The 27,005-nt window shown below is 52.3% G+C and overlaps 2 protein-coding genes and 1 long non-coding RNA gene across 7 annotated transcripts in view; 1 reads left to right on the top strand and 2 right to left on the bottom strand.

Annotated features, from left to right (window-relative positions):
• Window positions 1-486: 486 nt before the first annotated feature.
• Window positions 487-9,680, bottom strand: SLC2A8 (solute carrier family 2 member 8). 3 transcript variants are annotated; one of them, XM_070799275.1, is made up of 10 exons: window positions 9,363-9,665; window positions 9,105-9,267; window positions 8,644-8,850; window positions 6,724-6,823; window positions 5,093-5,292; window positions 4,232-4,375; window positions 4,025-4,133; window positions 3,122-3,295; window positions 2,628-2,773; window positions 487-1,093 (listed from the first exon to the last, which is right to left on the bottom strand). In XM_070799275.1, the coding sequence occupies exons 1-10, from the start codon at window positions 9,416-9,418 to the stop codon at window positions 956-958; spliced, it is 1,437 nt and encodes a 478-aa protein (XP_070655376.1). In that variant the 5' UTR covers window positions 9,419-9,665; the 3' UTR covers window positions 487-955. The 3 variants fall into 3 exon arrangements, with proteins under 3 accessions (XP_070655376.1, XP_070655379.1, XP_070655378.1); XM_070799278.1 differs by lacking the exon at window positions 2,628-2,773 and having other exon boundaries at window positions 9,363-9,680; XM_070799277.1 differs by lacking the exon at window positions 9,363-9,665 and having other exon boundaries at window positions 8,985-9,247.
• Window positions 9,681-9,891: 211 nt separating this feature from the next.
• Window positions 9,892-12,509, top strand: LOC109566476 (uncharacterized). The gene is made up of 3 exons (XR_002181822.2): window positions 9,892-10,206; window positions 10,315-10,424; window positions 12,321-12,509. It is a non-coding gene; the product is annotated as an uncharacterized lncRNA (long non-coding RNA).
• Window positions 12,510-12,825: 316 nt separating this feature from the next.
• GARNL3 (GTPase activating Rap/RanGAP domain like 3) overlaps window positions 12,826-27,005 on the bottom strand; it is a 173,848-nt gene continuing 159,668 nt past the window's right edge. For all 3 annotated transcript variants that reach the window (XM_070799265.1, XM_070799266.1, XM_070799267.1), the window contains 6 exons: window positions 21,864-21,971; window positions 20,528-20,646; window positions 18,020-18,158; window positions 16,792-17,007; window positions 15,212-15,338; window positions 12,826-13,294 (listed from right to left, as the gene is read on the bottom strand). In XM_070799265.1, coding sequence (XP_070655366.1) covers window positions 13,117-13,294; window positions 15,212-15,338; window positions 16,792-17,007; window positions 18,020-18,158; window positions 20,528-20,646; window positions 21,864-21,971 — 887 coding nt within the window. In that variant the 3' untranslated portion in view covers window positions 12,826-13,116. The remainder of the gene's footprint in view (window positions 13,295-15,211; window positions 15,339-16,791; window positions 17,008-18,019; window positions 18,159-20,527; window positions 20,647-21,863; window positions 21,972-27,005) is intronic.

Here is a 27,005-nt window from a genome sequence, read left to right as displayed (position 1 = left end):
TTTAAAGACAGAACCAAATTCTAAACAGCGGTTCTGTTTGGAAAGGTGCAGGTGTGAATTTTTTTTATTTATCTGAATAAAGTAGTTAATATAGAATAGTGCCTAGCAGATGGTTAACTGCTATAAAAATAATTATATTAAAGAAATCAGTGTTTTCTAATTTTCCTATAATAAACGTGTATTATACAACAGACAATATAAGTAATTTGAAAAAGACTTCTGGCTCCATTAAAGTTAATATGAAGAGAGGAATATTTTTCTGCAGGAGGAACTCAATCAAATTTGCTGACTAATGGTTCAGGGGGCTGAACCCGAGGAAGGAGTCAGAAATGACCTCCAAGTGCCAAAGGCAAGCCTGGCTGACCACGAGGAAGCTGATCCACAGATGTTCTTGGCAAGACTCAGTTCATGGGAGGCCTGCTTTTATGGAAGGGGCAAGAAAATGCCCTTCTTGACTGCAGCCCACACAAAGAGCTCATGACCTGATTTTCTGAGTCAAATATTTATTTGGCAAAGTTCCTCCCTGATACTGCAGCCACATGACAGGAGAAACCACAGGCCATCACCCAGTTGCCAAAGCGTGTCCGAAAACCAGGAACCAAGAGCCCCCCTCCTCCGCTGTCACGTTCATGTCATGATGGAGCCGGCATGTGGAGGACTGACCACAGGACAGTGAAGCGTCTCCGAGATGTTCCTTCTCCCAAATCACAGGGCAGCAGTAGAAACTGGACCCAGCAGCTGGGAACCTTGTCCCCACGCTTCACTGGGCAGGAGGGAGGGACCCCAGAGGACAAGGCTCCGAGGGGCTGCTGTCCTGGCTCCTGACTCCCTGGGGACAGCCAGGGGTTCCAGGCTCCCAGCTGAGGCTCGGTTTGGAGTCACAGGTAGGCTCCATCCCCTCCAAGGCTGAAAGCTGGTCCAGCAAGGACGGGCAGTCACTCACAGGAAGAAGCTGTCATCGCCCCTCAAAATGGGCTGTGATTTGCTCCAAAGTCTTCCCTTTGGTCTCAGGGACACAGGCCAGAGTGAAAAGGACACCGAAGATGCAGAAGGCAGAGGCCAGCCAGAAGGCACCGTAGGGCCTGAGCACCTCCTGCGAGGACAGGGGCGAGGCGTGAAATGACTCGGGAGCCCTCCCGGGTCAGGAGCCCTCCTGGGCCCAGGAGCCGAGGCCCCACCCCGCCACACCCAGGCTCAGGGATGTGGAGGAAGGCCTGGTGGGCTGTCCAGAAGCCCAGCTGAGCACTGTCCAAGCGTGTGGATGGTGTGCGGTGGGGACACTGAGCTCACTGTGACAAAGTGACTGCCCCCAGGTCAGAGGCCCACCATCAAGTGACAGCTGGCCTCCCATCCCCAGGGTCCGACTCCAGGGCCTAGAGACTTCCCTCTCCACTTGGTCTGGCCCTGCCCTCTGTGGTCCCTGCAGCCTTAGGAGTCTCTCTCCTTGGTGCCGGAGGAAATGGGTGAGCTCTCAGGGGTGGTGATGGGGCCGTGTGCACACATGGGGATACTCAGGACCCATGAGCAGAGGGGAGAGGCAGCAGTGGCCCGGGGTCACAGGCGGTGCACCCTCCCCACCCAGCCCCTGTGTCATCCCAGCTGCCAGAAGCAAAGGCCGCCCGCTTCCAGCTCCTCTGCCTCGGGCACCTGGCCACCCCGCCTCTCCCTCCTTGAAGCCTTTTTCTTGGCCTCTCAGTGATGGCCAGATCACTCTTAGGTCCCTTGCCGCCATCCCCTCCTTGACTGTCGGTCCCCTCCAAGCTCCTGGAAGTCACCTCCTCTCCAGGGTTTTGCTCTGGTCTTCCTGATGAGCTCCCTGGAGCAGTGCAGGCCCTGCGGGGTCCCGACCAGCCCCAAGCATTCACGCCAATCATGACTGGCCTCCTCTTGCCCCAGCCCAGCCTGCTGGTGGTTCATCGTCCCACCACTGGCCACTGTCGTGCCAGCCCTTGTCAGAAACGGGTCCCTGTCCATCTCATTCACTGCTGCTCTGGCGCCCTAAACAGGCCTGGACGTGGCAGGTACCAGGAGCCCTGGGGGGAGCGGGGGGAGAACGACTGAACAGACGGCTTGACTGTCTGCACCAGAGCGCTGCCCGCATTGGACCGGAGGCCTTGAGGCTGGGACCATGTGTGCATCAGCCCATCTGCCAGCTGGTGGCAAAATGTAGAACCGAACTGATGCTCCCATCAGCTCTAAGAGGGAGGCACTGTCCCCCTTCTCCGCTTTGAGCCAAGGAAGCTGGATCAGAGAAAGGGAAGCAGCACACTCAAGGTCACACAGCAGGAAGTGGCCAAGGTGGGGACGGGCCAGGCCTGCTGACTCCAAAGGTGGAGGTTCTCACGCAGCCTTGCTTCCCAAAGTCCCCAGAGTCCACGGGGGAGGTCAGTCCTGCTGTCCTTCCACCTCGACAGCCGGGAGGCTCCCCAGTCGTCCCCAGACAGCCTGGGTTCCTTGACTGCCCCAGCCCGTCTGCTTCCCTGCACCCCCAACTAGGATGGGGTCGCAGGCTGGTGGGGCTTCAGCCTGCAGGCAAGGCCGCCAACCCCGAGTCTGTCACAAGAGTAATTCTGAAAAGCACTTTTCTGCCGCTGTGGCAGGGGGAGCCCGTCAGGGCCTGCACTCACCATGAGACTGCTGAACTCTTTGGTCACCAGAAAGGCCATGAACCAGTTGGTGAGGACGCAGACGCCGGTGGCCACGCCCTTGACATGCAGAGGGAAGATCTCAGACATGAGGAGCCACGGGATGGGCCCCCAGCCCACAGCGAAGCCTGCAAGGGCAGGAAAGGCCTCAGGTCCACGGGGCCGGGCGGTGCTCGGCTCGCCGAAGACCGCCCAGGCTAAAGTGGGGCCCGGATTCAGCCTGGGGACTCAGGTCACTCCCCTCACTCCTGACGCATCAGGCCTTGGCTCTACAGAACAGCACAGGAATGGGGCCTGCTCGGAGGGCACTTGTGGGGATGACGTGAAAGGAGCAGAGGGGGGCTGAGCCGGTGCCCGGCACACGGTCAGAGCTGTAAACCCAGGGGTAAGGCTGAGCAGGCCGGGACTCCTGGGAGCCACGGGAACCTGGCAGCGACAGGGTGGCCCCCTCAACCTCCCCTCAGCACCCCACTCACCGGCGATGAAGAGGCACATGCTGCCCACCGCCAGCCAGGCCAGCCCCACGTTGGTATCGGCGGCCTCCATGGAGACGAGCGCCGGGAGGTCCACGTGGGAGGAGTTGCTGGGGCCGCCCTCGGTCAGCTTGAAGTAGGTACCAAAGGCGCTGGTGCTGAACACCATGACCACACCTGCGGGTGGAGGGCAGCGGTCGGCAGGGCAGTGGCAGGGCATGAGGCGGCAGACCACAGCCTGGGCACGGAGCTGTCAGGGGACTGGCGGTCAGTGCATGGTGTCCCCAGCAGGCGGCCTGGGCTCCTCCATGAGGGGCAGTGAGCGGAGCCCCACTGGGGCACCCTCGCCCCAGCCTGGCCCTCCCAGTCCCAGCTTGGCCCTCACAACTCAGTCAACCCCAAGAAGCTTCTGGAAGCAGACCCTCCCTGGCTTTGAGGAAGAAGGAGCAACCACCAGCAGCCAGGCCCACTTCCCCAGCAGCACCGAGGGCCCAGATGCCCACGAGGAGCCTCCCTCACATTGTGTGCTGATCCTCGCCTTGGCCTGCCACCACCTCCACCTCCGTTTCAGAGGGGAAGCCGGCTCAGGTAGTTACTTGCCCAGAGCGGGCCCAGGCTTCAGGGCCTCTTCACCCCCAGGCCGTCAGTTTCCTCACTGTTAACCGGGCCCTGGAGGGGCCTACTCCTAGGTTCTGCCGAGGTCAAGGCATGCCGCAGCAGAGCAGTGAGCGCAGGCCTGGCCTGGAGCCAGTGCTCCCCTGAAGTCCTGCCCGTGCCCTTGGGGACACTCAGCCCTTGTTCTCCTCCACAACGTGGTGACCTCAGCAACGGCCCTCCAGCCTGTGGTGGGAGGCTGGCCTGGGCCTCCAGTCCTGCAGAGGGCAGAGCCATCCCGTGGGGCCTTACCTGACAAGGTCAAGAGCAGCCTTCGCCCAGCTCTGTCCATGATCAGGGCCGCCGTGGCAGTGAACAGCACCTGGATGACGCCCACGACGACTGAGGCCAGGCTGCTGTCCTGGGGAGACAGGCCAGGAGGGTCAGGCAGACACCCTGGGACCGGGCCCCACCCACACTGTCTCCGGGTGAGGCAGGCCGGCGTAGAGGCCTCTTTACCTTGAACTTAGCCTCCTCAAAGATGGTCTCCGCGTAGAACATGACGGCATTGACGCCTGACAGCTGCTGGAAGGCCATCAGGGAGATGCCGATGATGAAGGGCTTGTAGACACCAGGACGCCGCAGCTGGGCCACGTGGAAGTCCTGCTCAGATGGACACCGGGCATCAGGGCTTCTCTTTACTTCTCCTAAGGGCACCCCGGCTCTGAGCTCCCTCCCATCCTGGGGCCTGCTGGAGCGAGGGAGCCTCTGCATTTTGTCCCAGCCCCACCTGTAGCCTCTGCTTCAGGTCCCAGCATCACTGTAGCCTCCCCATTAGTAAGGTGACAGGATCCTCCCCTCCTCATGTCCCTTCCTGATTTGCTGGGGGATCCACGGAGATGCTCTATGAGCAGAGAACCCAGGGTTCCCAAGTCCTACCAGCCTTGGGTCTGGGTCTGGGCCAAGTACCTTCCCTGGCCCCATTGATCCTTACCACCACCGCCAGGCACGTGCTATGACCCCACTTTACCAGGGAAGAAACTCAGGTTAAAGATGGGACGGTCACACAGCAGGTAAGAGGCAGAGACTCAACATTCTCCCTGGCCCTACAGCTCCCTGTTTCAAAATTCCGAGTCCTCCAGTCCCCACCTGCATTCTCCTCTGACATGGCCCAGCCCTTCTCTTCCAGGGACAGGGAGATTGGGGCTCAGACTTGGGTCTGGCCAAGTAGTGGTCCACAGGACATCACTCCCAAGTCCACGGGCCCTCGTGTGTACGTGTGTGAGCACACACGTGTGGAGCTGCGGTGCCGCTCTGTGTTGACCTCAGGGGCGATTCTCCCGGGTCCCCCTCCCCGCGCGCTGGCTCCCAGCCCCTCACCTGGTGCTGAGCCCCAAGGGGAGGCTCCTCCCAACCCTGGGCATAGCCCCACAGGAACTGCATGGCGGCCATGGCCTCCTGGTGCTTGTGCTGAGACAGCAGGAAGCGAGGGGTCTCAGGCATGAAACACATGAGCAGCAGCATGAAGGAGGGGGGCACACAGCCCAGCACGGCCAGCCAGCGCCACTCGAGCACCCAGCCTGAGGGTGGGGTGGAGAGATGTCAGAGTGGTGTGAGCCAGCCCGGATCTTCTCGGGGAGCGCCTGCCTCCTGCCAACCCAGGGACTCTGCTCAAAGGTGGGGACCCTAGTGTCTTTGCAGGACTCCCCAGGGTTTGTCATTGATGTTGTCGTTTTATTGCTAAGTGTGGAAACGAGGCGGGGGGGCGTATATCAGTGAAGGTTTATGCAGCCACTAAACAAAGGTGCTCGCTCTGTACTGCTGAGATATACGTGATATACGGCACCAGGGGTCTGACAGGGAGGGGCGGCAAGAGACCATGTGTGCACAGGCCTCCACCCGGTGGATGGACTGAGAAGCAGGCAAGGCTGGCTCCTCCGGGAAGAAGGGGGACAGAGAGGAAGGGGGCATTTTTCACTGAAAAACGTCAATCAGAACTCATAGAAGCTGAGCAGTTAAAGTGTGGCTTATGATGACTTGGAGGAAATCCTATAGATGTAACTACACCCACGTGACCCTGAGTATCAGTGTCTACACAGTGGCTTTCGGACACTGCTGGCCCCACAAGGCAGCTAGACTGCGGCCAGGACTCTGAATGACAGTCAGGATGCTAAGTGGGCAGAAAGGAAAGACCACGGACCTGCATGTTGTCCACTCTGAGGAACCAGAGGACACATGCCCCGGGCCCCGCCACTGCCCATCTGGCCCCAAACCCCCATTCCCACATGGTTCTCAGGCCATCCTTTGACAATTCTTATCGGGGCCTGCTGCTGGGCACTTTTTACAGCATCAGTTAATTTAATCCCTCAGCAGCCTTGGACTAGGTAAAGTTAATCTCCACGTGAAGACAGGGAACCTGAGGCTCCCAGGGGCAGTTGACTAGGCCAAGGTCACACAGCTAATAAGTGGCATATTCCCCTAATCCAGGGCTGTCAGATATGAAGCCTGCCTTTCCTCTACCCCAGTTCATTCCAGGGTGCCTCTGGAAGCTTCCTCTTGCTTCTGGAAGCTTCCTCATGCTGGCTCCAGCTGACCCTCGGGTTCTCTGGAACCTGCCGCCTTCAGGCTGCAAATCCAGTACTGATTCTGAGGGAGACACACATTTGCGCCCTCCAAGCTCTTAGGCTAAAGACTTTCCTTCCAGCCCCAGAATCCTAGCTGGTCACCGCACAGGGAGCTACTGCTCTAACTCGTCAGCCCTCCCTACACTCCTAGAATGGGCTTCTGCTCTGGGGAGATGAGGACATCACCTTCTCCAGCTCTCCTCAGAATACTGTCTCAAGACCCACACGACCCAGGGTTCTCAGGGAAGTGGTCTGGGAAGGTGGCATCTTGGGCAGTGGCTGTGTGACCTTGGGCAAGTCCCCTGACCTCTCTGAACTTCAGTTTCTACATCTGTAAGATAGTCAAACATCCATGAACAGTCACAAGAGATAATAAGAAAACCATACCTGCCAGGTAGGCTAGGAGGATGCCTGTGACTACCATCAGCTGCACACAGGAGCCGAGCAGCCCTCGCACCTCAGGGTAGGCAATTTCAGAGATATAGACCTGTTGGTAATTAAGACGAGAGTGTACATGGGGTCCAGGAGTTCTTAAAACTGAAAAGTCTCAGCCATTCAGAGCTGAGGAGAGTCTCGACTGGGGTACTTGCAGGCCCAGGGGACCCCTAACTGCAGGTGCCTGGACATCAGAGCTCCCCACCATGTAATCCACAGCACATGTTTGAAGGGTACATATGTGGACACTGTGTGTGTGTGTGGGGGGGGGTGGCACAGAGCTTTTCACACTTTCATTTAATTGTATACCCTTGACAAAAAGCAAATTCTAACATAGTAGGTGTGTAGAGCTTCCCTGGTGGCCCAGTGGTAGAGAATCTACCTGCCACGCAGGAGATACAGGCTCCATCCCTGGGTGGGGAAGCACCCCTGGAGAAGAAAATGGCAACCCACTCCAGTATTCCTCCCTGGGAAATCCCACGGACAGAGGAGCCTGGTGTGATATAGTCTGTGGGGTCACAAAGAGTCAGATACGAGACTTGGCAACTAAACAACAACAGATGTGTGGTGGGCCCACAATTCCGCCTGTCTAACCACCTCCAGGAGACACACAGCTGCTGACCCAAGGACCACACTTTGGGTGGTGCCCTTGGAGTGAAAGCAGGAACTCTCTGCCTCAGTCACCACCAGTGACTGCCACAGCTTCCTCTGGGCTCAGGAGCCAGAAAGCGCTTGCCCACGCTTCTGTGTTATTCCATATCTTATGTCCACGACTAAGTCAGGTGTGTTTTTGCGCAGTAAAAAAAAAACACCAAAAAAATCCAGATATAAAATCCAACCTAGCTGCTGCCTATTATCCAGCAGATGCAGTTGAAATGAATGGTAGGTGCAAAGGGAGGGATTCTGAGCTACTGCTTTTAGTCTTGATTGGTTAGGGTGTGGGTGGTGGTGGACCACTCAAGCCCACGACCAGGAGCAGGTCACAGGACACCCAGCAATCCCAGCTGCCAGGGTCCAAGTCCTTCCACCGGCCATGCCAGGGCCAGGGCTGTGTGTGTAGGCTCTTGTGTAGGCATGGCCTGAGCTAACACCGTCATTCCCACCTTAAGGGCTCACAGAGGTGCTCTGCCCAGGGCTGCAGTTTCACCCAGACGTGTCCAGCTCCAAAGGCAGCCTGGGCAGTGCTGGGTCAGGAGGTGGTGAGAGAGGAGCAGGGGGAACGCCTGGAGGGCCGCTTTCTGAGCAGTGAAGGGGCGCACCAGGTCCCAACAGTCTCTGCCCCTTGGGACAAACCACAGTGGGATTTTCCTGCTGAACTGTAGCCACTGGTCTGAAGGCCAAGGGGGATCTAAGCCATCGTGTGAGGCTTCTGTTGACCATCCACAGAGGGCACTTCATTTGTAGAGCCAAAGAGAGGCCCTGTTAAGTGCCACCACCCAGGGTTCAAGAAGTAGCATCACCACTGACTTTGTGCTTAAACCAAGGACTTGTGGCTCAGCTGGTAAACAATCTGCCTGCAATGAGGGAGACCTGAGTTCGATCCCTGGGTTGGGAAGATCCCTTTGGAGAAGGGAAAGGCTACCCACTCCAGCATTCTGGCCTGGAGAATTCCATGGACTACAGTCCATGGGGTCGCAAAGAGTCCAACACGACTGAGCGACTTTCACTTCACGTTCCTTTAAGCTTCATCTGTAACCAGGGATGGATAACAACAGTTCTTTCCAAGGCCCCATGGGAGTGTAAGGAAGATGGAGCAGGGGAGGGGCATGGTGTCAGGCACTCAAGAGGCCGCAGCCAGGGAGAGAATCAGGCCCCGAGTTCGGCCCCTTCCCCTGGGTCCCAGGGCGCCAGACTGGGGGGAAACACACTCACCGGGGCCACGAGCGAGGCAATGCCGCAGGCCAGGCCGGTGAGCAGGCGGCCTCCGAGCAGCATCCACAGGTTCTGAGCCGCGGTGATGACGGCGAAGCCGGCCACGAAGGGCAAGGCGCAGAGGACTAGGCTCAGCTTGCGCCCCGCGCGGTCCAGGAGCCAGCCGCCCAGCACGCCCCCGGCCGCGGCGCCCAGGGTCACGATGGCCTGGGGGCGGGGAGACCGCCGGCTGAGGGAGGGGGCGCCGGGGGCCCGCGGCCCAACCTCGCCCTCCACCCCACCCTCAGCCGCTGCGGGGGCAGGGGAGATGGGCGACCCCTCTCAGGGGAGCCGGGACATACTCGGCGGAGGGTCTCCGTGCCCGCCCGAAGCCAGGCAGCGCGGGGAGGGTCCTGGCACACGTCTTAGGGGTGGGCGAAGTAGGGTCCCAGGAGGGCAGGAGGGTGAGCCCGAGGCCTCACCCCGAACCAGGAGGCTGCGTCTTCGTCGAGGTGCGGGGCCGGGGGCGCGGCGCGCCTCAGGCTCGGGATGGCCGGGGAGCTGTAGCCGAGGGCGAAGCCGAAGCTGAGCGGTCCCAGGGCAGCGGCGAAGGCAGCGAGGAAGACGCGGCGGCCGCGGGGAGCGCTGCGGAGACAGGGGCGGTCGGTGAGCCGCAAGGCCTGGGCGCAGCGGATGGAGTGAGGCCGCGCCAGCGGACCCGGGTTCCCCCTACCGCTCACCTGCCGCCGGGCGGCCGTAGGAGCGGCTGGGTCTCCTCTTGGTCCTCAGGCGTCATGTCCGCGATCAACGCTTGCTTTTAGGGCTCTGACGCCTTGAACTGCCACGGGTCCCGCGAGTGCGGCCAGCACCGGCGTTTCAGCCAGGGCAACCAACAGACGGTGAGGAGCGGCTCCAGGCCGGGGTAAGGGAGCAGCCAATGGGAACGCAAGGCGGGGTTAGCTTCTGCTCTAGGTGCCGCCCTTCAAGTGAAAGCGGACCAATGGAAGGAAAGAGCCTGAGGGGTCTCTCACTGGAACCGTCCCCAGGACGGCCATCCAATGTATAGGCAGGGGAGGAGCTTGTATATGGCGGGGCTCACACAGCCACCCAATAGGAGGGTGACGCGAGCTCGAAGGCGGGGTCATCTAAGAAACCGCGACCCACGCTGGCCAATGAGAGTGGAGGGTGGGGATTACATTTGCGCCGGGAACCGCCTCTTAATCTAGCTTCCACCAATGCAGCTAGGAAGCCGAACGGAGGCGGGGCACGTGGGTGGCGTCCGGGACTGCCCTCCCTCTCTTTGCGCAGCGCCGCTGACCTCCCTGGTTAGGGTCTGCAGTAACTGCTCAGCGTTAACCTCTGCTCTGAGGCGTGGGCAGCTCTGCCCACAGAGAGCCGCAGGGTGGAAGGTCTCCAAACACCGGTTATGGGCTGGTCTGTTCTCGGATCAGCTGTGTTTTGGGAGGCGTGGTCCTGGGCGCCGCAGCCCAACTCTTGTGCTTGTTAAGACTTGGAGTGAGGGCGGGAGAGCCAAGGTTGCTGACTGCTACGGAGCCACAGACCGATGACGACCACGACCTTCGGGTACTGAGAACCCGTGTTGGGCGGGGTCCCCCATGCCGCATAGCTGTGACTGATCTGGGCCTAAATGGTGAGCCCCATGGTCTCTGTTAAATTCCGCTCACTTCACAGGTAATCCTGACTTTGGAATCTTCATCTTAATACTACACCTCCCAATTTTGAGTCCCCTGCGGATGTTAATAGCGTCTCTCTACGTGTGTGCACCCTGGTCATTGGTGGAGGTGAGTATGAAGAAGTCAGGGCGCTGTAGAACGTCGCGATTTGTATGCCACATTCCCTGGGTGCAGGCAGCTGCGGTGGAGTGCTGTGTAATTCTGTCAAGAACCAGGACTAAGAGAGTAACAGGCTTAGCTTCTAATCCCTCTCTGGGCCTCTTTCTCTTCTTCTCTAAGTGGAAATGATAGTATCTATCATTGCAGGAGGGTTTGTTGTAGGGGCAAAGTGAAAAGACCAAGTACATTCCAGATAACTCAAATATTAGGCAGTATAATTAGTGCAGTCACCAGATTGTATTATCTTTCAAGACATAGGCAACCATCCCTCGGTTCTTCCTCGGTGTCTTGTGCTCCAATCGTAAATTCTTATTACAGCGCTAATCATTGCTTGTGATTCACCTGTCTACTTCTCTCCCTTCCCCAATGGACATGATCTTCTGCTCCAGACAGTGGGTACTGGATGTTTGCAGAGGGGATGGATGCTTCAGATTCCAAGGGCAAACTGCTGCTGCTAGACAGTTTACTTGGCAGTTCAGCCTGAGGGGTATGCAGAGAGGCTTCTGTAGACATGGTGATCCAGTGAGCCTAGCTAAGGCCAGTCAGCCCTCCAAGCCATGCGTGTGCACTAAGTCGCTTCAGTTGTGTCCAACTCTTTCCAACCCCACGGACTGTAGCCCGCCAGACTCCTCTGTCCATGGGATTCTTCAGGCAAGACTACTGGAGTGGCCGCCAAGCCATGAACCGTTGCAAACCTGCTCCTGCCCTCTGGCTGGTCATCTCCCTCCCCATGAGTGTGCAGCATTCACTTGGCCTTTGTAAGCAGACATTGCTGCCAGAGCAGACTCCCGCCTTCCTTTTATAAGCTAAGTCCATCAAACTGTTTAGTAGTGCCCACCCCTTGCCCATTCTACATCCACTCCTCAGATCTGTGACTCTTGCAAATCATGGGGTGGCTCTGATGCTGCCAGTATCTTTGGAAGAATGGTCTAAATAGCCCTTGGTTTTTCAATTCCAGGCTGAGAAGCAAGAAACTTCAGGGGAAAGAAAAAGATGACAGGAAAAACACACATACAAGCTCATGAGGCTTACAAATTATTTTAACACAAAAAACACCAGCCAGATCCAGCTGACACAAGGCACTCAGCCTGGCTCTGTAGGGTGGACAGGGGACAGGGCACAGTTCTGGGGTCAGAGCACTCACAGGTTCAAATCACTACCCCCTTTTGAATCTCAGTTTCCTTATTTGAAAAGCAAACATAGTAAAACCCAATCCATAAAGCTTTGGGTGAGGTCAAGATACAGCATGTAGTTGATCTTGCGTTTTCCCCTCTTATATGAAAAGGGCATAACAAAACACAAAAGAACAGGAGCACTGACGCTGCAAAGACTGTGAGGAGGCTCCTTTGGTTATGGACCCACCTGGGTACACTGAAGAGGCACTGTCTTTAGCACTCTGACCTCCTGCCTTCTGCTGAAGGGGACCAGGCAGCCTTCAGCTCAGATGTATCATGTGGGACTCTCTGAGCCACAGGTGGAGAGGAGAGCTCTCCCCACAGTATGCAAGGCCCACAAGGAGGTAGGGTCTGAGATCTATCGGATGGAGTCATGTCCAGCACAGACCTCTGCAGTAAGCGAGAAGACCTGCAGAAGAACTCCTCAGAGCCACTTCAACTGGGGAAACGACCTCGTTTCTTTTGATGGGTAATATAGGCAAGACAAGATATAATAAAATGGAATCTGTTAGACTAAAGCCAAAAGTAAGTTATCTTCTTCACACAGATTAAAAAGTTTACAATTGTCAGTGAAACTCAGTTTTCCTCCTTTGATCTCCCCTGGCTAGAGACTGATATCTCACTGTTTCCTTCAAACTTGGCCAAACTCACATTTTCTTCTCTCTTTGAGGATGGAGCAACAGAAGGTGGATACATGATAAGAGGAAGGCTACTCATTTGATTCATGTGAGAGAGCAAAGCAGACCAGAACAAGAGGAGGGAATTTGAGAATGATAATTTTGAGGATGAAGTGTAACTGTTTCTAGGTTGTATGATTTCACAGTAACAATAAAACAAAACAAAATCTTGAGACTCTTAACAGGCTCCTATACCTTATTTTTTTTTTTTTTTTTTTTGTGAGACACAAGGAGAAAGAAGCAGGAGTTTCTAAGATCTAAAAATTCAGCTTTTCTCAAAAGTCTATAGGCAGGAATGCAGCTGGTTCCAATCACAGTGAACTGAAACAGCAATAGGGGCCAGAGGTGCAGAAAGAAAACTTATTTATAATACATTTTTAAAGCAATGGCTTTTCTTTATCTCAATAAAAGAAACAAATTATGTGACAAAACAAAACTGTAATGAAAAAATAACTTTTCCATCTAAGTATATAAAATATAAGAGAAGGTTGCAGTAAATAAGAATGAATATTTTTGATTTATTCAAAGTTTCAATCTAAAACCTCAATGAAATCTACCACTTTATTACAAGGGAACTGATGGTTCCTGAACAGAAAGAAATAAAGGTCAAGAAAGATGGCACCGGACATTGGAGAGTGACCCAAACAGGCCAAGGGTGCAGAAGGTTTGGTCCAATAGATCATGGACAGGCTAAAAGCCACATTTTGTTGAGAAATGATGTCAGAACTGGCTAAAGAGTATAAACCTCTGTAAGAAAATTAAACATGGCAAACTCGATTGGGACTCTGTTTACTTCAAGTCAATCATGTCTTCATCCGAGAAAGTGGTGAGCTGAAAGGGGCAGCTGCCCCAGACAGGGCTGCCTTCTTGCTCGGCCACAGGGTCTGGGTCGGAGCTGGTCGACTGGTAACGCCCATTGGGATTGGCTTCGGAAGTGGAAGGACTTTCTAGGGAGCTCGATGTGATCCTAGAGGAGAAAAGTCACAGTGAACAGATCCTGGGGTGCACCACTGAGCTGGCTACTCTGTTTCCTCCTCCCCTAAATGCGAAAGCCTGTCTTTCCCACCCCCCACCATTGTGAGGGAGAGGTGGGCACATGCAGGTGGGTGATGCCCGCCCCAACAGAGCTTGTGTTCTGCAGGCAGACTGTCCGATCTCCTGGGTTGTTATGGGTTTTAAAGGCCACTTATATGAGATACCTAGAATAGTCAAATTCATGGAGTCAGAAAGTAGATGCCATTGGTATTGTACATTGGTAGATGCCAGGGGCTGGGGTAGGGCTATGGGGTGGGCAGATGGGGAATTAGTGGTTAATGGGGACAGAGTTGCAGTTTAGGAACGTGAAACATTCAGGAGACGGATGGTGGTGGAAGTTGCACAACAATGTGAATGTACTTGGTGCTGCTGAACTGTACAGTTAAATGTGGTTAAAATAGTATGTTTTATATTATCACCATTAGAAAAAAGAAAAAAAAATGGGAAAAAAGAAAGGTCAGTGGTGACACATATGTGTTTGTGAGGCAAATTGGGATAAACCCTCCCCTGGCTCCCCATGGCCTGAGGACAAGGCTGAAACACCTGTCCACAGGCCCACAGGCCCCACCCTGCTGACCCCTCTGGCCTCCTCCCAGCCCATCATTGCCCTCTATTTTCTCCTGCACTCAGGATGCTCACACTCTCAACACCTGCAAAACCAGTTTGACCAGGTTTTGATTCAGGGAGTTCCTCCGTTCACCAAGGACTCATGTAGCCTTGTAAAAGCCCGAGGTCCAGCCTCTGGTTGTTCTTGACCTCACCTCCTTATCTGTGCCAAGCTGACCCACTTACTTCCTTCTCTCTCTCTTCAGGGCTTTTGCCCCTGCTGGTTCAGCTACCAGAAGGGCTGTTCCCCCAGCTCCTTCTCATTCAGAGCTCAGCTCCATGCCACTTCCTCCAAGAAGCCTTCCTTGACTCCCAGCCCCCACCTCAAGTAGACCTTCTATCCACCCCACCCCCATCACTTTGTTTTAAACTTCCTTGCAGTGCTGGTCACGAAAGGAAGTGATAGAAATTGCTTACTTGTTCACAGGTTTATTGTCTGTTTCTCCACACTAAAATGTAAAGTCCATGAGGGTAGGGGCCTGGTCACACGGTAGGAGCTCAGTGAAAGTGTTGGATTAAAGCCTGAGTGAGTGCCTTCCTCTCTGGGCCAGGCTAATGGTTGCTTGATTTATGAGATTTGGCTCAGCCTTTCCTGATGTTTGGGACCCCTCTACCCCAGGCGTGGAATGAATGGCACACCTCATTCTTCTGTATCACCTGCTGCCCTGGAATGGTATAATTCTCTATAATTCTGGGGAAGGTTGGCCTTCCCCACCAGCCCATGAGCCCCTGAAGTTCAGCTCCATGTCCCCAGCTCAGTGCCAGGTGCTCTAAGAATTTGTGTTGCCTGAATGAATGGAACCTGAACACATGCCCCCTTGGCCTCCACAGAGAAGCAGGCAAGGTGTTTTATGAGGGACACAGAGAACCTCAGGGGACAAATCAGTGGGATTCAACAAATATTCATAGATGTGTGATACTGAATGGCCATCCAGAAAGGATCCACCAGAAGTACTGGAGAGCACTTTGTTTTAAAAAAGTCTCTGTCAATTTGGTGAGCAAAAGACGTCTCTGTATTTCAGTGTGCATTTGTTGGGTTGCTAGTGAGGTTGCCCCTTTGCCTGGGCCCCTTCCTGGCAGGCTGTGCTCTCTGGGGGTCCTCAGAGAGGATATGGCCGCTGAGCCTCTGCTGCAGCTGGCCCAAGGGGCTGGCCCACGCACCGTCACCCAGCAGAAGGGGCCTTGTGGCTGTCCCATGACTTGAGGGGCCACCACCCTGAGCAGGGGCCACGTCCCTCTTTACCTGTCACTGCTAGTGGACCGCACCGTCCCTGGCCTGGGGCCTCCTTGGTTTTCTTCCAGCCGCTTCCGGGCCTTTGACTTGGGCTTTGGTGCTCCTTCTGACCTGGATCCACCGTCATCAGAGAGGCCTGGATGGGAGGGGAGAATCACAGGTCAGAGGGTCATTACCATCAGACTGCCAAGAGACAGGAAATGCCCTTTTTCTCCTGGTTGGGTATTGGTACATTACGGGGATGGAGGCAGGAAGAATGATGATAAAAGTCTGTACTTTTAAATAATTGATTTTCTCATTGTCTTGTTGGTAAAAGGTCTTTTGTTTCTGATTAGAACGAATATATGTATTGGGAAAAAATGACTCAGAAGAGTTTAATGAAGGAAAGAAAATCTACAGTCCTACCACTGGAAATTGTAATTCGCCAACTCAGAGGTCCAATTTCTGAAAAGCACAGTGGTTTATACAACAATAGTTGGCAAGATCAAGCTTTCTTAGGGAATAATGGGTTAAAAATAGCAATACATACATTTGAAAAGCTCAGTGAAAGGGACCAACTTCAAGAGCCAACCAATTTTGCCAGTGTCAAGGTTGCCCTGTCAGGGGATCTGAATCCCCTTCTCCAGCTGGTCAGGAGACTTGGCCAGAGGACAGGTGTGTGTCCTCATAGTTTTACACCATGCAGATGCCAATTCAAGTTTTAAACCAGTTCTTACTGTTTTGCCATAATGCCTCCATTTTTCCTCATTTTGTTTTCACAACTCTGAACAAAAACCTTTACAACAGTCTAGCCTCTTCACGATTATCATGGTGCTCTTTATGTCTCTGGTCTGGTCTCTCACCTGTGAACTGACAGGAGGGCATAGCAGGGACCTGACATTGCTCCCATCCCCACAGACCTGCCTCCTGGCCCAGGGGCTTCGAGAGGGGATGACTGAACTGCACCACAAATATGCAAAAAAGGGAACAAAAATATGCAGAAAATCCCAGACAGATTTACATTTTGGATATATAAGTATGAAATGTTATCTGAGAGCTGCAGGCTGTAAGCCCTTCTAGACACTTTTCTAGGATTATACCTATTTAGATTACTTATATTTAAAGAACTGTTATCAGACTAGACAGACTGTTTTACAAACTGCCTCCCCACCTGCCCTTCATATGGTTTGCACACTTTCTATACCAATAAGTCTAGATTGACACATCATTGTTGGGCAGACTGTACCGTATTCCTTGGTGTGGGTGCAAGTTTATAATTTCTTTATAAATCCCTTATGATAGGGCTCTTTGCATTTGAGGATAATTAATATCCATAAATGGTCTTCCCAAGAGGCACAGTGGTAAAGAATCCCCCCTGCCAATGCAGGAGACGCAGGTTTAACCCCTGGGTTGGGATGGTCCCCTGGGGGAGGAAACGGCAGCCTGCTCCAGTATTTTTACCTGGAAAATTCCATGGACACAAGAGCCTGGTGGGCTACAGTCCATGGAGTCACAAAAAGTCAGACATGACTAAGCACAACCAATATGCGCAGATAAAATCAGCGGGTATCTTTACAAACATCACAAACACGAGAATGGACAGCCATTACCCAGCAGCTCCCTGCGGGTCCTGCTTGCTATTTCTTTGATCTCCATGCGGGACAGGGACAAGGAGTGAGTGACAGGAATGGCCGCGATGCCAATGCCGATGGAGGTGGGTGGGGTGATGACCTTGGAGACTAAGGGCGATTTCAGAGGCCGCTCGATGCTTCTGCCCACCAGGTTTCTGAGTGGAATCTTGTACAGATTTTTGGACTGAATTTCACCTGAAATAAGTGTTCAAAAAGAACATTAGGACTTTAAGAAGAGCTCATGTTATTCATGAGAGAATATTTCCTGGTTCCTCAACATAATTAGCATTAGCATGAAAGAAGAATTTATGTCACAGGCTGACGCCCCCCACCCCCGCCGGCCCCGCCAAGTTTCATTAGGGGCAATAAAGTGGTGGCACTCGCTGGCTCTGTCCTCTAACGGCATCCTGTTCATGGGTGAACGGGACAAAACACACCCACTCCTGGTTATGCGTGGGCAGGAGAAAGGAGGTGGCAAGAAAGGCACAGCTGTCCTGCTCGGGAGCTCTGAGCTCTCCTGGCAGCGAGCCATAAGGACGACTCATGTGGTGAGAAGTTAGGAAAAGCGTGAGGCAGTAACCACAGCAAAGGTTTGTGGGGTTCAAGGGCGAAGCCAGACGGAGTGAAAGCTGGGTGCTGAGTAATGTGTGGGTTTTATGATGATATCCTTTTAGCTATGAAATTCTATTATATCCTTAACATTCCTGAAGGGAGGATAACTTGCTGGGGCCAACTGCAGTCTCTCTAACCCTCAACTTCCTTCTCCCCTTTGAAACAAGTGTTTTCCTAATGGGAATTGTTTGGGGGTGGGGATTATCACAAGGTTTCTTAAGAATGCAACCACACTGCAAGTTTTTTTGTGGCTTCAAACAGTAATCACTGTTTGTTTCCTTCAACAGTAATCACATGTCAGTATTTGACAATGAACTACAGGGGCTTCCCTGGTGGCTCAGACAGCAAAGAATCTGCCTGCAATGTAGGAGACTTGGGTTCAATCCCTGGGTCAGGAAGATTCCCTGAAGACAGGAATGGCAACCCACTCCAATATTCTTGCTTGGAGAATTCCATGGACAGAGAAGCCTGGCAGGCTATGGCCTATGGGGTTGCAAAGAGTTGGACATGACTAAGCTACTAACACTTTCACCTTTCAGAGAAATCAGAACGGATCAAAAATGTCTATCATAAGACAGTAAAAACTAGACTTCACCTTCCCCCAGGGAAGAAGGAAACACTGGAGTATCTCGGCTTGGGGGTGTCTGAGGAGAATTGTGGGCACTGGCCCCCTTGGAGCTGCCTCCGGATGAGACCTCGTTCGCTGATGCAGTTGCTGTGAAGTAGATATCCGACTGGAGAGAAAGAGAAGGCGTTTCTGAGGTGTGTAGTTTTAAGGGCCCTGCACCCACCGGCCCTCCTGTCATCACTGCACAGACCCCCAGCTGTCCCACGGGGTCTTCGGTGCAGGAAGGAGCCAGGGAGGTGGCTGCCAGCTCTGGGCTCAGAAGGCTCCTGAGGGCTCAGTTCTCCCTTCTTATCTACTTGTTGACACAAAATAGAAAATAGTCAATTTCCCACATGCCTTCCACAAATACAGACACAATACACTTCCCTGAAAGGGAGCTTGGGCACCAGAGGTTAGAACTGGGGAAGGTTTGGAATCTAGTTATGTCTATGTCCCCGGTGGGGACATGGGTCCTCACTCACGATTCAGTAAATACTCAAGCCCACCCGCGATGGGTCAGCTCTGGGGCAATGGCGCTGGTGTGTGGCTGGTGGTGGGCGGCTCCTGTGGACTCAGGGCACTGAGTTTCAGGGGTCTTGCAAGCTGGCTGGTAAACACGGCCATTATTCAACTTAAATTGTGTTAAAAGAACAAAGGAACTAAATGTCAAAATTCAACCATTCCTCATTATTTTACTACACTGACAATTCTCCATACTCTTGAGGTAATTTATACAGTGTCTGTGTGTATGTGTGTTGGGGGGGAGATTGTGTAGTAGTGGCTCCTAATGCATGTGCTGAGGTGTCACACGGGAAGCTTGAGATCAATCATGGTGGGACTATTTACACTGTGGAAATCGGCAAATGCTATAAACCAGAGGTTGATTTGTTGTTTTGTTGATGGTATGCACTTCAAGTGATGGAGAAAACATTAATAATGAAGATTAAAATTAACAGTATGTTGTCCAGTGCTGAAATTGAAAGAAGTTTTAGTTTAATGACTTGTATGAGGGTGAAAAATAGTTTAATAGATCACATGTCAGATTTAATGACAAAAACTTGGAAAAAGAATGAACGGGTTGAGATATAATTCCAGCTGTAAAATTGTGGTTGAACTGCAGCCAGGGGTTGGCTATAGATAAAGGAAAATCAGTGAAAGTTAAGAGTGGGACATGACTGAGTGACTAATTCTTGCTTCTTCTTAGTGAAAACAAAAGTGTTTTATGAGAGCCAATTGGCTAAAAGGACTTTGAGATAAAAAGCATTGTATATTTTATTTTTAGTTATAAATTGTAAGCTATTTATGTTTTTATAATCAGTAAAATTTAAATTTTAAAACATTTTAATCAGAGGCTTGCTCTACAATGTTGTGTTGGTTTCTGCTGTACAACAATGTGAATCGGCCACAGGCACACACGCGGCCCCTCCTTCTCGAGCCTTCCTCCCACCCTCCCCCATCCCACCTTCCAGGTCGTCGCAGAGCACCAGGCTGAGCTCGCTGTGTTATACGGCACCTTCCCACTAGCTCGCTGTGTCTCACACGGTAATGTATCCATGTCAGTGCGGCTCTCTGACTTCATCCGGCCCTCACCTTTCTCCGCTGTGTGCACAAGGCTGTTCTCTATGTCTGCCCTACTCCTGCCCTGCGAATAGGTTCATTGGTGCCATTTTTCTAGGTTCCATATATAGGTGTTAATACACGATATTACTAGTAAAACTTATAATCAACTGATGTCCATATATATATATATGAGTGTGTGTATACACGCATACCCGTTTTCCAAAGATTAGTGGTTGCACACTTACCAGCACTCTACTGGCACTACGTTAGTGCAGAAGATGCTAGGGTCTGTCCTCACAGAACTGTCAGTGTGGGGGTGGGGAGTATGCAGCCTCCCACCACCAAATGTGATGCCCGTTAGGATGGAGCACCAGCTGGCCTGGCAAGGCCACGGAGAGGGTGTGGGGTGACCCGGAGGAGGGAACCAGAACAAGACCCGGTGGGTTATGCGCCTGCGGTAGAAGACACCTGGGAAGATCTTTGTTCCTGCATCCCTCGGTTTTGCTCACATTGTCACTAGGCATGAATCCGTCTGTCAGTCATGTATGCGGGACACAAGTTCAAATTGAAGACAGACAGCAGCAAAGGAAGAAAGCACTACCTCAAGCTCTTAACTGTTCTAGCCTCGGACTGTCCTTCTGTGACCAGCAACCCAGGCTCACATGGAGGATTTCCGTTTTTGGCTGAGCACTGCTCCCCTGCTACCACCAGCAGCGATGACTCTGAGCGCTAAGGAGGGGTGTTTTGCAGCCCAAGGTGCTTTGAACCCACATAGGAAAACTCAACCCAGGACTGTTTCCAGCTTTCTCATCTCAACACACATATGGTGCTGTCATCATCAGTCTCGCCCCAAATGTGTCCTCGCCCGCCTGAGACCTCGTGGTGCTGGGGGCACCCGAAGCCCCTCAGACAGAAATAAACCCCAGCTCTACTCACCCTGGAGGCCACGAGCTGTAGCTGAGGCACGACGGCCGTGTGGACCAGGTTCCCGTTCACCACCAGGCGGATCTCCATGGAGTCGGTGGTGAAGGCCAGCAGGTAGGGGAACGCACAGACTGCAAGGCAGCGGGGTGTCAGCGCCCAGCCCGGGCTGCGGCTGGGGAGCTGCCGGGGCCCTCTCACACCCAGCTCGCTTCTCTGGCGGCGCCCAGCTCTCCCCTTCCTCCGCTGTGTCTGTTCCTTCGGGGGCGCGTGTCCCCTTGTTCTAGGAGAGCCTCCCTCAGCCACTGAGCACCTGCCCGTGGAGGAGTGCACTGTCCCGGCTTCCCCCACTGCAGTTCCCCACCTCATCTTCTGGGCACACTGCCCATCCGGGTCCCCAGGACCTTCCCTCTGTGGTCCAGACATGCCCTCTGCCCACGTGCCTTCTGTCCAGGAACCTGGCCTTTACTCCTTCATTCCCTGTCCCTGAGTCACCCTCCCCTACGCTCCTCCTGTGTGTGTCTGGGCGGGGGCTGCGTCTTGTTCCTGCTCGCCTGGTTTCATCTGTGACTCTTCCTACTGCTCCCACGCCTCTAGCCTTGATCTGTCCAGTGGGTCCCCAGTGCTGTGGCTCAGACCTGAGACCCATTTCTAACCCTCCCCTCTCTGTCTTACCATAACTAATCTGCACCCGAGCCAACCCAGTCCTCCCAGTACCTGGCTCCACCCCTCTGCTCTTCAGTTAAAACTCTATCATGTTTACCTATCAACAAATGCTTCTACTTTGAGGACAATAATGTTAATATATGTGGCTCTGATCTGACTCTCGCCAGGCAGATTGTCCAGCTGTGGATCCTGAACCACAGAAACGAAGCACCACCACGCATGTCCTGACATTTCAGTGGCAGGTCAAGTACCAGGGTTTCTGTGACTCTAGACTTTCAAGCTTCAGAATGTATAAGAAGGCTGCTTGAGTGCATTATGCTTCTCTCCCAAGTCAGTCAGAGGTTCAAGGATGGAATCTTTCTAAATTCTCATATTTTAGAAGTCAGAAAGTGAGGCCCAGAAATGAAAGGGTACTGCAAGATACCCAAGTACTGAAAACTGATATTTAATTGCTCGCAAAGGCTCACATCCTCAGGCACTGAGGAGACCTGGGAGGAACAATGAGAGACAATAGTCCCCGAAGGGGAGCAAAATGAAAAACAGTTACAGAAGAAGAAGACTGTTTACACTCATTATACTCAGAGAATTCATAGAAAATCTAGTGGTAAGCCAGCGCTCACATAGGATGGAACAGTTCAGATGAGTCTTTCTGGGGGAAGACCAGGATGACAAAAGGTTTCCTTACCAATCGCACAGGGAGCCTGGTTCCAACAGAACTGGAAATCTGACGCAGAGGGTTGAACCAAAAAAGAGCCACCATTAAATGGGCAAACCTTTTTGTAGATGCAACTGTCTGCAACGAAACAACAGCAACTTATTTTTGTTAGAGACGACACTCAGGCAACTAATCAGATAAATGAGACACAGGCCACAAGAAGAGCATCCTATCTACCTGTTCTTTCTGAAAGCCAGCACAACCACTGCCATGCTGCCAGATTCTCAGGGGCAGGAGGCAGTCAGAGCCAGAGTAATATTTCTGCCACATGTCATAGCTTCCATTTTGGGAGAATTTACTATGTGCCAGGTGCCGAGCTTTAAAACATTTTCCCATTTAACCTGTACGAACTTATGAAGTAGATGCTGTTATTATGCTCATTTTGCAGATGAGAGAATCAAGGCAAGGGGCGGTGAAGTAGCTTGTCCACGGCCTCACAAGTCCTGCATGGGGGACAGTACTGGTTGGTTTGCAGACAAGAAGGGGCACTTGATGGCACCCCTGGATGGAGGAAGCTCTCCTACAGGGGATCATTCCCCAAACCTCAATCAGCAGGACATATGTGGTGGGACTCATACACTCCCAGAAACATTTTATAATGAAAACTTGAAGCCATATGCCTGTATGCCAGCATTAGAGTAAGGCCAGGGTAATTCAATTATCAGGTTCTTGGCCTGCTCTGAGCTCTAAACACAAGTCCAGGTGGTTCAGACCCTCGTAGAGTGAAAAAGTTCACCAAGAAACCAGTTCAGTTCAGTCGCTCAGTCGTGTCCAACTCTTTGTGATCCCATGGGCTGCAGCATGCCAGGCCTCCCTGTCCATCACCAACTCCTAGAGCTTGCTCAAACAAATGTCCGTCCAGTCAGTGATGCCATCCAACCATCTCATCCTCTGTCATCCCCTTCTCCTCTTGCCTTCAATCTTTCCCAGCATCAGAGTCTTTTCAAATGAGTCAGTTTGTCGAACCAGGCGGCCAAAGGATTGGAGCTTCAGCTTCAGCATCAGTCCTTCCAATGAATATTCAGGACTGATTTCCTTTAGGATAGACTGGTTGGATCTCCCTGCAGTTCAAGGGACTCTCAAGAGTCTTCTCCAACACCACAGTTCAAAAGCATCAATTCTTTGGCTCTCAGCTTTTTTTATGGTCCAACTCTCACATCCACACAAACGGAAAAACAAAGGCCCCCTTTATTCCAAAAGCCTGCCACATTTTAGCCATGCAAACTAGTTTTTCAATTATTTTTAAAAACAGCTTTACTGAGATATAATTTATATACCATAAATTCATCCATTTTAAGCATTCAAGTCAATGAACTGTAGTCTGTTTATAGAGTTGAATAACATCACCACAATCTGATTTGATAACCTTTTCATCACCCTAATGAGAAACTTCAGGCCCATGAAGCAGTCTCTCCCTGTTCCTAGTGTCAGAATTAACAGCTGTGGCCCCTCTGTGAGAGGGGAGAGGTCACAGAGCCAGAGCTGCTGCGGAGGCCTTCAGTGTGGGGCCAGGCTGGGGCGGTGGCCGCGGCCATCTGAAGCCCTGCCTGTCTATCCCTTTTGGAGCACCCTGCAGGGCTCAGGCGGAGGAGGCAATGGCACCCCACTCCAGTACTCTTGCCTGGAAAATCCCATGGACGGAGGAGCCTGGTAGGCTGCAGTCCATGGGGTTGCTAGCAGTCAGACACGACTGAGCGACTTCACTTTCACTTTTCACTTTCATGCACTGGAGAAGGAAATGGCAACCCACTCCAGTGTTCTTGCCTGGAGAATCCCAGGGACTGGGGAGCCTGGTGGGCTGCCGTCTATGGGGTCGCACAGAGTCAGATACGACTGAAGCAACTTAGCAGCAGCAGCAGCAGGGCTCAGGGGCTCTTTTGATGAGACCCCTGTGCCTTGTAAAGCAGTTTCCTTATGCTGTTTTATCATAGTTCTTCTAACAGAGTGAGTTATTAGGACAGAAATTCTTATCAGCGTCAGTTTTTGGTTTTGCTACAGTGGACTCACTAGGGGAGGAAAAGAAACCTCACTCTCAAAGACCTTGCTCCTGAGAAAACAAGTGCCCACAAAGGACGCCCAGGTCTCCAAGCAGCGCCTTCGACCTGCTGTGCGAGGTCGGCTCACCCCTCTCCCCTCTGTCTTATTTTCCCTTCTCCAGCGGATCTTTCCCAACAGGCTTATGCATGCTGTTTATTCAACGTTTTAAAAAACAAAACCCTTTGCCCTTTCTTCCTCCTCTAGCTGCTGCAACCTTCCTTATTCTTTTCCCTTAAAGCAAAATTCTTTGAAAGGCTTGTCTGGACTCCCCAGCTCCACTTCCTCTTTCCCAGGCTCTCCTGACCTGTGCAATCAGGCTTTTGTCCCAGCCCCTGCCTGCCTCAGAGGGGGTCACGCAGGCCTGGAGGAGGTGACTGGACTGCAGTCCAGAGGTCCTGTCTCCCCCTTTTCCAATGGGATCCGCCCCAGGGAAGCAGAGGGGTCTCCCTCCCAGTGACGAGAGCTGGTGGTCTCAGACCAGCAGGTCTCTAATTCAAAAAAGAAGCAAAGAGTGTTTCTTGAACTCCAGAGCTTGCAGCCCGTTCACACCCATGCACGGGCACCCATGCGTGGCTGGCCCCAGAAGGGTGAGCTCACTGCATCCCTGGCAGTGCCTTCCACTGTTGTGTCTCCAGAGCCTGACACGGCCTGGCACAGAGAGGGCCGTCCCTTGTAGTTAAATGGGCCCTGAATGGGGATGAGGGGGACAGGAGTCTAAGAAAGTCACTGCCCTGGAAGCAGCTCAGTCTATGATCTTCCCTACTTTGACCTTCCGCATCCAGCTGGTGAAGAACAGTATGTAGATTTTAGTTTTAAGACAAATTTCTCTGAAGAAAAGTCCCTTTCCGCACGTACAAACGTTTTTAACTTATCTGAGAGAAAAATTTATGTATAGAAAACTCTGGGTTTCTGGAAGTTATATTTTAGAAAGAAGCAGACTTATAAAAATCAGCTTCAAACTTGGGGAAAACAATCTCCTTCCACAGCTCCTGGCTAGAAAGGGCCTTTCCTGTGGGTGTCAGTGACCAAGACAAGAACGTGGACTGAGATGAGCAGATGGGTGTGCACTGTGTGGGGGACGAATTACAGAAGTCAGCTGGTCACTGGGAGAAACCAGCTCATTCCCTGGATCCCCAGGTACCTGCCAACGTGCCAAGAGAAAGACAGAGATGGAAACTGAAAGCCAGATGCCTGACCCAAAGCAATGGAAGGAAGTGGCGAGGTCTGGGGAGACTGAGTCTGGTTTGGGGACCCCCCTGGGATTGCCAAGGCCTGACCCACCCGAGGTCAGAGATCATCTTCTGATGGCCGGTGGGTCTGTGAGAACAGATACATGCTGATCACATCCTGAGATGAAACCAGGGCCTGTAGCCAGGAGGTGATCAAAGCCCGAGGAGGTGGAACTTTTAAGGGGCTCCAGGAGCCAGAGGCCCAGTGTGGGACCACCCCCTCAAATCCCACCCCCTACCTCAGCACTGCCTGCTGACTCCGCTTCTAATTTTGTGTACAGAGCTTGCCATCCACATTGTTTCCATGCCCCTCTTTCATTATGGGACTCACGTTCACGGTCTAAAACCTGCTCTCTTTCTGTTTTTCTTTACCACCTAACATCACCCCCAGGTGAGCAGCTGGAAGAAAGAAGTATTAATATCTATATCAGTTTTTAAAGCCATATGTTTTTCAAATAGGTTTTTCAATAAAGTAAAAAGACCACACTTTAAAGAGATTAACATATTATAGAAGTGACCGCACACAGGTGCGCTCCTACTCTGCTCGTCCCTGCAGACCTGGGGCGGGGGGTGGCAGCAGCTGCAGCGGCCCAGCCCTCCGAGCGCCAGCAGCTGGGCAGCGAGGATCCACGCTGGAGCACGTGGCCTGTTGCGGTCACCCTATGTGTGGCCCTTCTCATCAGATGGGCCATAAAGACCTGCTGTTTTGAGGAGGGTTTTGACAGACCTGTGGATGAAATATCCTAAAAGAGTGATTCATTGGTGAAGTTCTTTGCTGATTCCCCATAAATCTCGAATTTTGAAAGAGGAAGTTTACCCAATAAATTTCTCTATGGAAAATTCTTACTAATCAAAGATTAATTAATTAATGTATCTGCCCCATGTGCTATAACCAGCATCACCACTCAAAACTGATACAATTCTAGGCTGAAAAAAAGGTTTTATTTAGTTAGACTGCATAGCCTGGGTCCAAGAAAATATCTCACTATCTTTAGCTTTAAAAAGATCCTTTTTTATTGTGGTATCACATTAGCTTTTGAAAAACTGCAAATCCTTAAGTCCTATTTGATATCTTTGGTCTGCCTGAAACCCATCTGCCACCTGACCCAAACTAATCCAGCTGAGGCCAGGCATGCCAGGCTGAAGCTGATTTCAGTAACATCTAAGAAATAGCAAAAAGGGGAAGAGTAACTGTCGGGGCACTGGAGTCAAGAGGGCCCCAAATGTCAAGAGAACCTGGGCTCTGCCATTTGTAGCTACACAATCTTGAGAAAGTCTGTTCACCACTCAGGTGCCTTATCTCCAGATGACAGACAGTAACAGAAACTAGTTTTTTTTGGGGGGGTCCAAAATCACTGGAAATGATGACTGCAGCATGAAATTAAAAGACGCTTGCTCCTTGGAAGAAAAGCTATGATCAACCTAGACAGCATATTAAAAAGCAGAGACTTCCCCATCCGTCCACTAAGTGGCAGGGAGGGGGTACCACTGTCTACCTCCCACGCGTGTGGTGAGGATCTAAAAAAAAAAAAAGCAGAGACATTACTTTGCCAACAAAGGTCCGTCTAGTCAAAGCTATGGTTTTTCCAGTAGTCACGTATGGATGTGAGAGTTGGACTATAAATAAAGCTGAGCGCCAAAGAATTGATGCTTTTGAACTGTGGTGTTGGAGAAGACTCTTGAGAGTCCCCTGGACTGCAAGGAGATCCAACCAGTCAGTTCTAAAGGAAATCAGTCTTGAATATTCATTGGAAGGACTGATGCTGAAGCTGAAGCTCCAATCCTTTGGCCACCTAATGTGAAGAACTGACTCACCAGAAAAGACCCTGATGCTGGGAAAGATTGA

The sequence above is a fragment of the Bos indicus genome, chromosome 11, assembly GCF_029378745.1.
Source record: "Bos indicus isolate NIAB-ARS_2022 breed Sahiwal x Tharparkar chromosome 11, NIAB-ARS_B.indTharparkar_mat_pri_1.0, whole genome shotgun sequence".
NCBI lineage: Eukaryota > Metazoa > Chordata > Mammalia > Artiodactyla > Bovidae > Bos > Bos indicus.
This window is presented reverse-complemented; position numbering and strand designations above follow the sequence as displayed.